Here is a 15927-nt window from a genome sequence, read left to right on the forward strand (position 1 = left end):
AAAGAGATTTTACAAAGTTTGTTGGCTTTATAGATAGAGCTAGTACATACAATGCCTAAAGCCACTATTACGCAAAGCGTTTCGGGCAGGAAAAACATTAATGACTAAAGCTTAAAACTAATGGGTAAAAAGAATAAAATGTGTTGAGAACAAATAAAAATAGAGGTAAAAGAGGGGGGAACATTGTTGAAAAAGCAGCACAAATACAATTACAAATTATTACAGAAAATTACATTCAAACAGCGTTGATTTGAAAAAAAAAAAAAAAAAAAAACATACATGGGTTGACAACAGAGGGGTAAGGTAGGTTACAGGGAATTTATTAGGTATAGCTTCGTTTTTAACTTAAACTGGTTGAGAGAGGTACAGTCTTTAACATGGTTGGGAAGGTCATTCCACATTCTGGGCCCCTTGATTTGTAGAGCATTTCTGGTTTGATTAAGTCGTACTCTAGGAATATCAAAATTGTATTTATTTCTGGTGTGGTGCTCATAGGTTCTGTTACAACCTTCTGTGAAGCTTTTGAGATCAGGATTGGCATTATAGTTTAGCGTTTTATATATGTATAATACACATGAGAGAATGTGCAGTGACTTAATGTCTAACATATTCAGAGATTTGAGTAGGGGTACCGAGTGATGTCTGGGGCCAGAATTGGATATTGTCCTAATAGCAGCTTTGTGTTGAGTAATTAGAGGACGTAAGTGATTTTGGGTAGTAGAGCCCCAAGCACAAATACCATAGTTGAGATATGGATAGATATGGCCACTGCTTGATCGCAAGCGGGGATGTTTCTGATGGGGGAGAAAGAAACATTTGCGCAGCGCGTCCCGCGGCGTTGCGCGGGCAGTCTGGGGCGCGTATAAATACGGGGGCACAGAGGGGCTCTGCCCTCACTCCGCCTGCCCCCGCCGCTGCCCTCGCAACCACTCCCCGGCCGCCCGACTTCGCACGAGATGGACATCACGCCAGCTGCCTCGGTACCTGGCCTCTCTCTCACGGACATCATGGGGCCCTCGACACCCCAGACCGATCCGGCAGGGGCCTCCTGCCCTACACTTTTAACCCCAAGGTGAGGTTTTCTGTTCAATTCTAGTCAGGACCTCCCCAGTGCGGCGTGTGCCAAGCGCCATCCCCTCGCGGTATGTGTGTGCGGACTTAGTTAGTCCTTTGGGCTCTCTGCTGCTAGTTCCCGGGAGAGCTCGGGCGCCCTTCTTGGCCCCGTGTCTGGCGCCCCCCTGCCATGCAGGTCGCATGGCTGGCTTAGGGTCGGCGTGCGCCGGGCCGCGTCCCTAGGGGCCTGCGTTCGGTCTCCTCTCAGGTGGGGCACCGTCCAGCCGCGCCGTCGTGTCCAGGGGGCCCCGCAGCATGGCGTGCCCAGGCGCGCGCCCTGCCCGGGGCCCCGTCGGCGGCCAGACGTGCCCTTGCCGGCGTCGCCACGTGGCCAGGCGTGAAGGGCCCTTCGCCCTTCGTGCTCTGCCTTGGGGCCCATGCCTCGCCGCCATCGACCACGTGTCTGGTCGTTTGGGCGTGCGTCGGCGTCCTTCCCGCCTTTCCTTCGGGGCTCCCCGCTGCCGGCCCGCCGGGTTCCCTGGGCTGGCCCAGGGGGCCAGGTTTTCTCCTTGTCCGAGGACATGTGTCGCCGTCGGCGACGGCTTGTGGCCAGGTTCGATCCTACGCCCGGGGCGCATGTTCTTGGCGGCGGCGACATGTGGCCAGGCGTGGGCGGCCCTCTGGCGGGCCCCGCCTTGGGGCCCATGCCTTGCCGGGGCGTCACATGCCTGGCCGGCAGGGCGTGCTTCTGCGACTTTTCTGTTTTCCCTCGGGTGTTCCCTGTTGCCGGTCTGCCGGTTTCTCTGGGCTGTCCCCAGGGGTCGGGTCTCCCTGTGCGGACAAGCGTCGCTCTGGCGACGACTCGTGGCCAGGTTCCGGCCCTTCGCCCGGGCCTGCTATGGGGCACACGCCTGGTCGTGCTGCCACGTGGCATGGCGCTCCGTGGAGCGCACGGCTGGGCTGTGTTCTGCCCTTCCTGTTCCCTTATTTGGGTGCTAATCCACGTGGCTTTGCGCCACGGTTTCCCCACGTCGGGGCTCGGGCTGCTTTGCGCCCGTACAGGCGCGCCTGTGTGCGGCCCCCCCCCTCCCTTTCGTCTAGGCCCTGAGCATGCCGTGTGGCAGCGCTTGGCTGGTAGGCCACGGGGTCCTTTGCGTGTGTGGTGTGTTCTCAGCTAGGCACGTCGCCCTCGGACGTCTCGCCTGGCCGTGTAAGCCCGGGGAGTTAGTCCCAGGCCCTTTGGAGTCCCGGAGTCCCCTGGTACGTCTTCCCCGGAGTTGTCGCCGAACAAGTTGTCCCCAGACGTCCGTCTGCCCGGTGTAAGCTCGGCATGTAGTCCCCAGACGTACGTCTGGCCGGTGTAGCCCGGTGTGTTAATTCAAGCTTTCCGTCGTCCAGGCCCTCAGGCACGTGTCCTGCTTGCCTGGGGGGTAGCCAGGACCGTTACTCCATGTCCTCCGTCTGGCCGGTGTTGCCCGGCAGGTTGGTTCCCACGGGGTCCTTGGCGTGTGTGGTGTGTTCTCAATTAGGCACGTCGCCCTCGGACGTCTCGCCCGGCCGTGTTGCCCGGGGTGTTAGTCCCAGGCCCCTTTGGAGTCCCGGAGTCCCCTGGTACGTCTTCCCCGGAGTTGTCGCCGAACAAGTTGTCCCCAGACGTCCGTCTGCCCGGTGTAAGTCCGGCATGTAGTCCCCAGACGTCCGTCTGGCCGGTGTAGCCCGGTGTGTTATTTCAAGCTTTCCGTCGTCCAGGCCCTCAGGCACGTGTCCTGCTTGCCTGGGGGGTAGCCAGGACCGTTACTCCATGTCCTCCGTCTGGCCGGTGTTGCCCGGCAGGTTGGTTCCCAGGCGTTCCCTCCTGGCCGGTGTAGCCCGGTGTAGCCCGGTGTAGCCTACGTTGCAAGTTCAGCGTTCGTCCGCCTGCCCGTCCGCCTTGTGTCGTCGGTTGTTCTTCAACGTCGGAGGGGGACGCTGGCGCTGTAAGCACGGACCCGAGATCAGCACGACGACGTCTGCAGGTTTATGTCTAACGGTACGTACCACAGGCCCTGGGTTCGGCGTTGCCGCCGGCAATCCAGGATGACTCGTCTCCCTCGGTGTTCATTAAGTACTCGGCGTACAGTTCCAGGGGCAGTGCCCTGGACAGGGGGGTGGCCCCCATGTTGCCTGGGGCACGGTACCCTCCAGCAGATGGCGGCGTCGAAGCGTCGTCGGGAACGTCGTATATTTAATGATATCCCATTTTTTGCCTTTCTAAGACAATGTAAATTAAGTTTGTCACACACTTTATATGGAAGGTTTCTTATTTTGTACTTGCAGACATCTCGCGACATGCCTTGCCCTTATTCATAATTATGTTCTACATTTCAGCACTGACATGCCTCTGCTTTCAGGTCACCACGGATTCCTTTTGCCAACAGCCTAACTTAATTAACTCCTTCATTCGTTGCATCGCGCATGTCGCATGTTCAATTTTTGCGTTCGCTGTGCTACAGTGTGTTTGCTCACTTTTCCTTGTCTTACGTCATTAAGTAAAGTCAGCCAGGATGTCCTATGTGCAGAGTTATAAGTAATTATTAAGTAAAGTCAGCCAGGAGGTGCTATTTGCAGTATTCGCGGGCCCTTATTTTGCTTTACGTTCCCTGGCCCTGCATTTTTGCCTAGTTTCCTCAGTGGTTACAGTATTTACGCTTGGCTCTTGCAGTTTATTCACGTTACTTATTTGGTTATATTTATGTTATGCTTCACCTCCGTTCTCTTAATGTAAAAATGGTTATATATGCACGCCGATTGTATACCCTTATTTTGTACTTGCAGATATCACGTGCCATGCCTTGCCCCTATTCAGGTGCCTGGGACAGGGGGGTGGCCCCCATGTTGCCTGGGGCACGGTACCCTCCAGCAGATGGCGGCGTCGAAGCGTCGTCGGGAACGTCGTATATTTAATGATATCCCGTTCTTTGCCTTCCTAAGACAATGTAAATTAAGATTCTCACACACTTTATTGGAAGGTTTCTTATTTTGTACTTGCAGACATCTCGCGACATGCCTTGCCCTTCCTCTTAATTACGTTCTACATTTCAGCACTAACATGCCTCCTGCTTTCAGATTACCACGGATTCTTTTTCCCAAACAGCCTACCTTAATTTACTCCGACAGTTGATGCTTTGCTCATGTCGCATGTTTAATTTTGTGTTGCTGTATTCAGTAGGTTGCTCACTTTTACCTTGCCTTACGTCATTAAGTAAAGTCAGCCAGGATGTGCTATTTGCAGAGTTACTAAGTAAATTATTAAGTAAAGTCAGCCAGGATGTGCTTTTTGCACGGTTACTAAGTAAATTATTAAGTAAAGTCAGCCAGGATGTGCTATTTGCAGAGTTCCTAAGTAAATTATTAAGTAAAGTCAGCCAGGCTGTGCTATTTGCAGTATTCGCGGGCCCCCTTTTAGCTTCACGTTTCCTGGCCCTGCACTTTTGCCTAGTTTCATCGGTAGTTACAGTAGTTTATGCTTAGCTCTTGCAGTTTATACACGTTACTTATATGGTTATATATTTATGTTATGCTTTTCCTCCGTTTCTTAATGTAAAAATGGTTTTATTTATTCTAGGGCGAAATGTTCCATTTAGCCTACCACAATTTAATACATCTTACTTATTTGGTAACATTTGTGCTGTGCATCATTTATGTTTGTCATTAAATTTGTTATCTATTTATTATAGGGCGAAATGTCCCATTCGCCCACTATTTAATCCCTGTTACTTATTTGGTTACATTTGTGTCGTGCATCCTTTATGTTTGTTATAAAAACATTTTTTACTATAGGGCGAAATGTTACATTTAGCTTACGTTATCTTTGTCTCTGCCATCTTTTGTTTGTTTCCTTGGCAGTGGCTACAGTTAGTAGTCCCCTTTCCTTCGCCGTTGTTTTCAAGGCAGCCAGGATGCGCGAGGTGCAGTTGTGGGCCCTCGCCTCTTGCTTTATGCTTCTGGCCCTGCAGTTGTTGGGTTCCTTTCTTTTATTCTCGTTTACGCCTAGCTCTCGCTGTTAGTTATGTTCTTCCCCCGGTTCCTCTGTCGTTCAACTACGCTTGTTGCTACTACGTCTGTAAGGTCTGCTAGTTTGCCTTGCTTTCGGTGTTGCGGGCCCCCTTGCTTCTTGCTTGTTTATTCAGGCTACTTTTCCCCCCCCCTTCTCTGGGGTCTCTTTTTCATTGGGTTGGTTAACTTTTCTTTCTGTTGCTTAGTAATTTCTTGGTCTCCTTCGGGTGTTTACTAGAGCTTTGCCTTTATGATTTGGGTAATTTCAGACGCGTCGGGCTCGTTGCTGCGTTACGGGCCTCTTGCCCTTGCTTTAAGTTATTTGGGCCTGTTCGTCAGCCTTCCCCTGCTCATTCGCCTCCTGCAGGCTATGCTTTGTCAGCTGCTTGTCTCTTTTGCCGGCTTACTTTTATGCTTCTCCCCTTCCTGTCTAGGATGTTTAGGTATGGTCAGCGGTGCGCGAGCCGCGGCTTATCGGTTCCCCCCCCCCCCCCCTGGTTCCCTGTTTACTCGGTCTCGCCCTCTTACTTCCGCATTCTTCCATCCCATTCTACGTTATCGCCTCTCGCTTTTGGGCCTATGTCCTTTCTCAGACCGGGTTGTGTGCCGTCCAGCGCGCCTCAGCGACGTTATCTTCTCTTCGGCCCTCTGTCATTTCCGGCCCCCCCCCCCCAGCCGTGCGGGCTCGCCTGTGGGAAACGTCTCCTTGGTTCCTCCTACGTCTGCTTATCTGTTAAATTTGTTATTGGTGGACTCGCAATTTGATTTGTATTTATTACAGCAAATTTTTTCCCGCAATTTACACTTTGCTTAAGTTTCACGTTCAATTTGTTATATTAAGGGACTTTCAATTAGGATTTGTATTAATCTATTGCTTTGCCTCTGTGCCTTTAAGTTAATTTCAGCTAGGGTACGCTAGTTGCAGTGCATTCGGGTGGGGTTCCTTCCCTCCACAATTTTTCCTCCGGTTATTTCGTCCTATTACACTCGTTTCCCTCATTATATATTCTAAATATTGTGCATTATATTTGACCACCCATTCTTCTTCGTATCGACAGTACATTAAGATACATTTGGATGCTACCGAGAAGTTTAGCATGGCCTCGCGCACGGTGTCATGCAAAAACTGGCCATTCGGCCTTCCTTTCGGCAAGCTCAAGCCAGTCAGTTAGCTTGATGTCGGCCAGCATGTTGTTGGCCAGCAGCAGCCAGCATGCTGTTGGCCATACGGTCGCTAACGTTCTTTGGCCATCCGACCTTCTGGGCTATTTTACTCTTCTTGTTCCTTCGCCATTGTTGTTTCCTACTACGTAATAGTATTCTATTTAATTTAACCTCATCTATCATTACGTTAGGGGCCCTTACCTCCAACCGCTATTCCTTCCCCTGCACTCTGCCCGCTTGGTGCACAACGTCGGCTTCTTCTGTTCCCTTTTTTTTCGCAGCCACGACAAGCCGGAACCCCCCCCCCCCTCCTCACCCTACTGCGGCGAGGAAGAGAACGCGAGCCGGATATCCCTCTTATCACCATTACAACGCACGCAGCGGTGACGGGATGCAGCCGCCCAGGGCCTACGTTAATACTATTATCTTCCCTTATTTGCTGGGCTATATGGTAGTATTAATATTATTCCGTATCGTTACTGTCATTCCAGTATTATTTTATTAAAAATATAAATTGTTATTATGGTTTGGCGTTGCTTTCTTAATTTCTTCCATTCTGCGGCACTTGCCGTCATCGGTTATTTACGTTATTACATTGTATTCTTACATTGTACGATTATTTACGACATTGTATTCTTATTATTATCCTTATTACAGTTACTGGATGACAGTTCCCTGCCGTCGATTTCACTTTGCTCCTGTTCTAAAAGATGTAGCCGAAGTTCACGGCGTACTAGCTGCGGCTTGCAGACGCTCATTGACAACACAAGACTTCACTCAGCGGCCACTTAAGGCAGACTCCTTGGCTTCTATTCAGCCCTATCACCCGTCTGGAGGCAGAGATGGGATGGAGACCAAGGGTAATGTTCCCCGCTCACATTCTACATCCGCTTAGGACACAAGCATGTTATAGATTTGGCTTTAAGAATTGGTTCTTATTCCATTTTATTGTTTATGTATATATTGCTTAGTTGTATATACCCGTTCTTGGTATATGTATTGTTTATATTCAAGATTTATAATGTTTCGTATTACCCCTGTTATAGTTGCTTTGTGCTTCCTTGCTGTTCTCCTACTGGCTTTCTCCCACCTTTGCTCTTAGCAAAGGTACTTCCCCCTTCCGTTTACTGGAAGATTCTTAGAATTGTTAGCCCCCTTCATTGCTACAGTATAATTATTCGGAAAACTCTTTATTCATCCAGGATTGTTAATTAAGGAATCTCTTAATTCCTGCTGCCGGGCTCCCTCCCCCCCGTTTTTCGTCTCCGTATTGATTCAGCTAGGGTTTCCCTCTCGTCTGTGCTCTTGCCTGTCACGATAACACTGCATGCCGCTTCTGCCCACCCTTACTGCCTTATATCTTTCAGCCCGGGGGAGGTGATCTACGCGACAAAAAATCGACGCACGCTCCGACTGGACCAGGTATCGCTTACATGGTCAGGAATCAACACTCTTCGGATCCTACAAGCACAGATCCTACAAGCGCTCCTGTCACCAGGCGAGATTTCTCCAGGATCCTACGCGCTGCCCTCTCGGCGCTAGGCTTGCCTCCAGATGACTACGCCCCGCACCCAGCTGTCTCGGGACGGGCTCGCCACATCAGAAATAATGGCAGTCGGCAGGTGGAAGAGTAGTGCTCTCACATCCTACGTCAGTCGGGACGTTGTTGCTCTGCCACTTTGAGTGCCTCACGCGGCCAGCTGGCACTCGCCCTTCGGGGGGGGGGGAGGTCCGGCCGCTGGCCTGCGGTGGGGGTGCAGCGCCGGTCCCCAAGTGTCCCGCTGTCCGCAGCTAATACTTTGCCCAGTCTAGGTGCTAGTAAGCCCTACTTGTAGTCACACCCCCTTCTCCTTATTCATTAGGTCTTTTACGGCCTCTTGGCCGGGTACATTACGTGTTATGTGGTCTCTCACTTATTAGTTATTCTTTGTGTCCTGCCTGTTATATCCTAGTGTTATATAATTACTACACATTTGCACTCGGCCTTAATTCTAGTACCAGTTAACCTTTAGGTTTCTGCAGAATTAGTTTCCATGTCACTATAGGCTAAGGTCTCATACTTACTACGGGTGTACCTTTTAAGTTAAATCTAGTCCTCGGACTTGGACTTGTTACTGTTAATTCTTACTTTATATATTTACTTTATATATTTTAATATAAACTTTATATATTTACTTACTTTATATATTTGAAACTTTATATATTTACATGTTCTGCAGAATTTAATCTTCAATAAATTTAAAGCCCCATACTGCCAGTATCTTTCTCCCCCTGATCAGAAAATGGCCACTGCTTGATTGCAAGCGGGGATGTTTCTGATGGGGGAGAAAGAAACATTTGCGCAGCGCGTCCCGCGGCGTTGCGCGGGCAGTCTGGGGCGCGTATAAATACGGGGGCACAGAGGGGCTCTGCCCTCACTCCGCCTGCCCCCGCAAAGCCCACCCACCTCCTCTTTGCAAGCGGCTGTCTTTGTACCCCCGTCATGCTTTGCACAGTTGTCCCCTTTTTTCCCCACTGCATGTGGGAAGGGGGGTGCAGCGCCGGTCCCCAAGTGTCCCGCTGTCCGCAGCTAATACTTTGCCCAGTCTAGGTGCTAGTAAGCCCTACTTGTAGTCACACCCCCTTCTCCTTATTCATTGCCTTATTTAAAAGCAAAACCAAAAAGTACCTAACTTCATCTTCTTAGTTTCCTACACTGAGCTTTAAATTTGCTCTGTACCTAGTGTTACCCAATCTCCTAATTTTTATGTAATATCAAACAACCTTATCATTGTGTTCATTGCTGTCTTCTTCTATGTGCTAGCCATATGCTGTATTGTGACTACCAATTTTTGTCAACTACCATTCAAGCTGTCATTGCAACCAATCTTATATTGTTTCTGCTGTATTGTGCCTACCAATTTTTTGTCAACTACCATTCAAGCTGTCATTGCAATCAATCTCAGCTACCTATGTGCTTTAATATACTGTACCTACAATTTTCTCTCATCTTTTTTTCATTTCATGTAATCTGTTATCATTTTTTTGTCTATAATTTTTGCAAGTATTTACCTCCTTAAAATTTTCTTAGATTAAGGACCTGCCCGAAACGCTGCGCGTGCTAGTGGCTTTACAAGACTGTAATTACCATATTTGTATCCTCACATTCCTTATGTACATTCTTGTATATGCATAAATAAATTAGGTCTTTTATGGCCTCTTGGCCGGGTACATTACGTGTTATGTGGTCTCTCACTTATTAGTTATTCTTTGTGTCCTGCCTGTTATATCCTAGTGTTATATAATTACTACACATTTGCACTCGGCCTTAATTCTAGTACCAGTTAACCTTTAGGTTTCTGCAGAATTAGTTTCCATGTCACTATAGGCTAAGGTCTCATACTTACTATGGGTGTACCTTTTAAGTTAAATCTAGTCCTCGGACTTGGACTTGTTACTGTTAATTCTTACTTTATATATTTACTTTATATATTTTAATATAAACTTTATATATTTACTTACTTTATATATTTGAAACTTTATATATTTACATGTTCTGCAGAATTTAATCTTCAATAAATTTAAAGCCCCATACTGCCAGTATCTTTCTCCCCCTGATCAGAAAAAGGGAGTAATAGAGAGTCACCAGGGCAGGGCGTGGTACATAATATCTGATCTTAGAAAGAATGCCCACAGTTTTTGAAACTTTTTTTGATATGTTTAGAATGTGTCCCTGGAAATTCAGCTTGTGGTCAATGAGAATGCCAAGGAATTTGCCATCTAATTTGTTACAAATTTGGGTATTGTTTATTTTGAGATTTATTTGATTAGAGGATTTATTGCCAAACAGAATATAGAAAGTTTTGTCAATATAAGATAACAGCAATGATCTCAATGGTAAAGATGTTCAAATTGGGAATAAAAGGTTGGGAGATTGGGTAGCAATAGATACAGTGCAATTTTAAGGCAAAAAGAGAAACTATGAAGATGAAATTAGGTACTTTTTTGTATTGATTTTGAATGATGTAAAAGTTGGACAGCTTTTCAATTCAGTAGGGAGTGAGTTCCATAAACTGGGTCCCTTTATTTGCATAGAGTGTTTACACAAATTAAGTTTAACTCTGGGGATATCAAAGAGATATTTATTTCTGGTGTGGTGATAATGGGTCCTATTGCATCTGTCCAGGAAGAGTTTCAGACAAGGATTTGCATTTAAGAACAGGGTTTTGTAAATGTAGTTGACACAAGAGAATTTGTGGAGTGAGATTATGTTTAGCATGTTTAGGGAGTTAAACAAGGAAGCTGTGTGTTGTCTGAAAGCAGAATTTGATATTATTCTGATAGCAGATTTTTGCTGGGTGATGATGGACTTGAGGTGGTTTGCAGTGGTTGAACCCCATGCACAGATACCATAGTTGAGATAGGGATAGCTTAGTGCATAATATAGAGAGATGAGAGCAGAGTTAGGAACATAATATCTGATTTTGGAGAGTATACCAACTGTTTTAGAGACTTTCTTAGTTATGTGTTGTATGTGGGTACTGAAGTTGAGTCTCTTGTCTAGGAATATGCCAAGAAACTTTCCATCATTTTTATTGCTAATGTTTACATTGTCAATCTGAAGCTGAATTGCATTTGTAGATTTGCTTCCAAATAGGATGTAGTAGGTCTTTTCTATGTTAAGTGTTAGTTTGTTGGTAGACATCCATAAGTGGACTTTTTTTAGTTCATTCTTAACAACATCATTTAGTGTATGTGGGTTGGGGTTGGAGTAAATGAGGGTAGTATCATCAGCAAACAAAATAGGTTTCAGAATGTTAGAGACATTAGGCAGATCATTAATGTATATAAGAAATAGTAGGGGTCCCAAGATGCTGCCCTGAGGCACTCCAACGGTTATTGGTAGAATGGGAGAGATTATATTATTGATGGCTACACATTGGTGTCTATCACTAAGATAGGATTGGATATAGTCCAGTGCATGGCCTCGGATGCCATAATGATGGAGTTTATATAAGAGGTAATCGTGATTAACAGTATCAAAGGCCTTTCTCAGGTCAATGAAGAGTCCAATTGGAAACTCATTTTTGTCAAGGGCAGAGTAAATTATATCAAGGAGACTAATAATTGCATCGTTGGTACTCTTTTGAGAGCGGAAGCCAAACTGACAGGGGCTAAGAATGTCGAATTTTACGAGATAGGAGTAGAGCTGTTTGTAGATAATTTTTTTCAAATATTTTTGATAGTATGGGTAGGTTCGATATTGGTCTGTAGTTGTTTATGTCTGACGGATTACCTCCTTTATGAACTGGCGTTACTCTTGCGTTTTTAAGGATATCAGGGAAGGTATGACACTCAAGGGATTTGTTGAACAGCAGAGCTATAGGTGGTGCAAGGGCATGGGAGGCGCTCTTGTATACAATGGATGGGATTTCACTGATGTTCCCAGCTTTGGTTTTTAGTGAGTGTATGATGGACACAACATCTGATGGGCTGACTGGTGAGAGGAGAAGAGAGTTTGGATAGCTGCCTGAGAGATATGTGTTGATATGTGTCTGAGTCTGTGGGATTTTACTTGCAAGGTTAGCACCAATCGATGAAAAGAAGCTATTAAATTCATTCGCCATTTCTAAGTCAGATGACAGTGTAAGGCCATCCTTTGAGAGTGTTATCTGGTTGTGGGAGTGTTGTTTAGTTCCCAGGATGTTAGAGATGGTATTCCATGTGCTTTTCATGTTGCCTTTTGCTTCTTTGAATCTAGTCTCATAATATGAAAGTTTTACTTTTCTTATGATACTGGTAAGCACTGATGAGTACCTTTTAACTACTTCCATTGAAATTAGGCCACTCCTAAATTTCTTTTCGTATTCATGTTTTTTGTTGATTGATTTAATTATGCCACTTGTGAGCCACGGGTTATTTTTTTTTATCAGTTACTTGTTTGGTAAGGAGGGGACAGTGAGTGTTGTTGAGGCTTAGAGTTTTGGAGAGAAAGAGGTTAGTTGATGAGTTTATATCCTGTGAATTATTAAATTCAGATTCCCAGTTAATATTGTGAAGTGCATTAGAGAGATTGCCTAAAGCTGATTCACTATGTAGCCTGAATGAAAGTTTTTTGGTTTCTGGTGGTGATGTGTCAATGTTTGCTATGAGGAAAGTAGGATAGTGGTCAGTTGTTCTGTCATAAATTACCCCAGATGTAGGGGGAGCTGTTATATTAGTCCATAGGTGATCCAGGGTAGTAGCATGCCGAAAGGCTTTGCGAGTTAGTGGCTTAAAAAAAATGTAAGAACACCAATGTTATGTACTCTCTTGAAAAAATGTATCTTGTACATAAATAAATAAATAAATTAGTTTGTTTAATTCTAATGCTTGTAGGCGAGAACAGTTGTGAAAGCCAGCTAGCGCACAAGTACATGAACGCCCAAAATACTTTTACACAAAAGACATGTACAGACAGGCGTGTGGCTTCTGACTTCTTTTTTATTGATTAATATTAAATATTAGTCGCTTACCTATAATATTTTTCATTTTATACAAGTATAACTGTCACATAATAAATATAAAAGGAGTTTATCCAAAAACTCCTATGTCATGGGTTCGTATCCTGGCCGGGGAGGATTTACTGGGCGCAAATCCTTAACTGTAGCCTCTGTTTAATGCAACAGTAAAATGTGTACTTGGATGAAAAAACGATTCTTCGCGGCAGGGGATCGTATTCCAGGGACCTGCCCGAAACGCTACGCGTACTAGTGGCTGTACAAGAATGTAACAACTCTTGTATATATCTCAAAAAAAAAAAACTGACAGTGTTGTGTTTTGTGCGTTGTATCGTGTTTGTGGGCATTCGGGGTGTGTTGTGTTTACGCTGGCGGGCGGCGTTTTTACCAACTCCGGATTATGTCTATTACATCACTAAACTTCATTTAATAACTATATGCCTGTTAAGTAGAAGATTTTAATTGTTAATAGCATTATATTGTCGTTTTAATATGGAACACGTACACATATGCGAAACGTCCAAAGCTGGTGTCCGAAGTGGTAAAAATATTAGTGTGCGATGTTGTCAATGTACGGAGTGTCTTGTCCCTTATCCGTCCCCGCTCTGGGCATGCTCAGTAGTGCATTCACAATGGAAGAACTGTTTCCTTCAAAAAGTATATATTCTTCTGCCTTTATATATAAAGGAATAATTCAACATACATTCTCTGATTAGAAAACACGAGGACAATATAAGTTTCAAATCTAGAAAATCTGCTATAAACAAAAGTAAGAAGTAGGAAAAAATAAGATGTAGAACCCGAAAACACTTTAGAACACTTAGACGAGCGTCGGTTGCCATAATAACAAATGGTGAGTTCTAGCTCAACATACAGTATACAGCACACCAGGAACAAAGGCCTCCCAGTAACCAGGAAAACTTGATAATCGACTGGCTGACCACTAGATTCACTTGTGTCGGCACATCCACCCTCATTTCGCAACTCTCCCTGCACAATCGAAGATCACATTTACTGCAAACCTCTACCGCCTCGGGTCTACTCGTGTCCGAATCTCCTCATTGGTAGCTTAACCTTCATCAATCAATTAATCGTGAGTGTCAAGACAAGAGCATTAAGGGAAAATCTTCACACAAACTGCACCTATCATAAAGAAAATGGGAACTCGCCAGTGTCGAAAATGTGGTAATATTTTCAGTTGTTTTGAAAATTTGAAGACTCACATGTTAGTGCATTCGGGTGATAAGCCTTATGAGTGTCCTGAGAGTGAAAAACGATTCAGTCAGCATGAAAGTATGATGACTCATACGATGATGCATGCAGTTAAAAGACCTTTTGAGTGTACTGAGTGTGGCAAAAAATTTAGTGAACGTTTTGCGATAATACGGCACATGTCAGTGCATTCAGATGACAAATCTCACGAGTGTCCAAAGTGTGGGAAGCGTTTTATCCATCTTGGAAATTTGAAGACTCACATGTTAGTGCATTCAGGTGATCAACCTTATGAGTGTCCTTGTTGTGAAAAGCGATTCAGTCAGCTTTTTTTTTTTTTTTTTTTTTTTTTTTTTTGAGATATATACAAGAGTTGTTACATTCATGTACAGCCACTAGTACGCGTAGCGTTTCGGGCAGGTCCCTGGAATACGATCCCCTGCCGCGAAGAATCGTTTTTTCATCCAAGTACACATTTTACTGTTGCGTTAAACAGAGGCTACAGTTAAGGAATTGCGCCCAGTAAATCCTCCCCGGCCAGGATACGAACCCATGACATAGCGCTCGCGGAACGCCAGGCGAGTGTCTTACCACTACACCACGGAGACTGTTAAAGCTTGGAAGTATGAAGATTCACATGAAGGTGCACACAGATAAAAGACCTTTTGAGTGTGCTGAGTGTGGCAAAAAATTTAGAGAACGTTATGCTATAATACGACACATGTCTTTGCATTTGGGTAAAGGGCCTCAAAAATGTCCAGAGTGTGGGAAGAGATTCATTAATTATAGAGACATGAGGACTCACATGTTAGTGCATTCAGGTGATCGACTTCACAAGTGTCCAAAGTGTGGGAAGAGATTTAGTCGTCTTAGAAATATGAAGAATCACATATCAGTGCATTCCGGTGACCGACCTCATAAGTGTCTAGAGTGTGGGAAACAATTCCGTGAGCTTGGAAATATGAAAAATCACATGTTTTTGCATTTAGGTGTTCGACATGAGTGTCCAGAGTGTGGGAAGAAGTTCAAGCGTCTGGCACATGTGAAGTGTCATATGTTAGTGCATTCTGGTGATAAACCTCACCTGTGTCCAGAGTGTGGGAAGAGATTCGGTCGTCTTGAACATTTGAAAACTCACATGTTAGTGCATTCGGGTGATCGACCTCATGAGTGTCCAAAGTGTGGAAAGCGATTTAAGCTGCGAGGAAATATGAAGACTCACATGATGGTGCATACAAATGAAAGACGTTTTGAGTGTGCTGAATGTGGCACAAAATTTAGAAAACGTGGAGCTATAATACGGCACTTGTTAGTGCATTTGGGTGATGGAACCCATGAGGGTCCAGAGTGTGCGATGCGATTCCATAAGCTTGGAAATATGAAAAATCACATGTTAGTGCATTTAGGTGTTCGACATTATGAGTGTCCAGAGTGTGGGAAGAGGTTCAGGCGTCTGGGACATGTGAAGAGTCACATGTTAGTGCATTCTGGTGAGCAACCTCACCTGTGTCCAGTGTGTGGGAAGAGATTCAGTCTACTTTCAAATATGAAGAAACACAAGATGAAACATTCAGTTGATAGGCTAAACACTTATAGTGTGAAAGATGATTCAGAAATTATTTAATTTTATTGAGGCACATAGGTCATTACCTTACCTTTAATTTAATATACAATTTGGAAATTCGGCTTCATCTTGAAATCATGAAAATATTATGCTATCACCATGTCAGTTGGGTGTCCTACAGAGGTAATTATGTTATATTGTGATTGAGAAATATATTTCACCATGAAAGGTAAAGATTTAAAAATATTTTATTGTTTTGTTCAACAGTGTAGAAAAACTAAAATTCATAAAGAAATACTGTATGTCTTTACTTTAACAAAGATAAGTAAAGTTTTATTGTTTTTTTTTCATATTTCAATAATACTGTGCATTCTATTTTTGTTGTGTTGAAATTTTTTTATTATGAGATGTAAACACGCT

The 15927-nt window shown here is 44.8% G+C and overlaps 2 protein-coding genes across 2 annotated transcripts; both read left to right on the forward strand.

Annotated features, from left to right (window-relative positions):
- Window positions 1-765: 765 nt before the first annotated feature.
- On the forward strand, window positions 766-9812 carry LOC138352085 (uncharacterized). The gene is made up of 3 exons (XM_069304308.1): window positions 766-1072; window positions 6910-7112; window positions 7620-9812. The coding sequence occupies exons 1-3, from the start codon at window positions 957-959 to the stop codon at window positions 7631-7633; spliced, it is 333 nt and encodes a 110-aa protein (XP_069160409.1). The 5' UTR covers window positions 766-956; the 3' UTR covers window positions 7634-9812.
- Window positions 9813-14568: 4756 nt separating this feature from the next.
- Window positions 14569-15567, forward strand: LOC138352114 (zinc finger protein 85-like). The gene has a single exon (XM_069304373.1). The coding sequence runs from the start codon at window positions 14569-14571 to the stop codon at window positions 15565-15567; it is 999 nt and encodes a 332-aa protein (XP_069160474.1).
- The last annotated feature ends 360 nt before the right edge of the window (window positions 15568-15927 follow it).

Source organism: Procambarus clarkii, chromosome 52 (assembly GCF_040958095.1).
Source record: "Procambarus clarkii isolate CNS0578487 chromosome 52, FALCON_Pclarkii_2.0, whole genome shotgun sequence".
NCBI classification, from domain to species: Eukaryota; Metazoa; Arthropoda; class Malacostraca; order Decapoda; family Cambaridae; genus Procambarus; species Procambarus clarkii.

What these genes read in the sequence shown, in the direction of transcription:
- LOC138352085 (XM_069304308.1), top strand. Translation starts at nt 957, where the DNA reads ATGGACATCACGCCAGCTGCCTCGGTACCTGGCCTCTCTCTCACGGAC. An exon ending in CCTACACTTTTAACCCCAAG is followed by an intron (nt 1,073 to 6,909) that starts GTGAGGTTTTCT and finishes TCCTTATTACAG; the next exon opens with TTACTGGATGACAGTTCCCT.
- LOC138352114 (XM_069304373.1), top strand. Translation starts at nt 14,569, where the DNA reads ATGAAGATTCACATGAAGGTGCACACAGATAAAAGACCTTTTGAGTGT.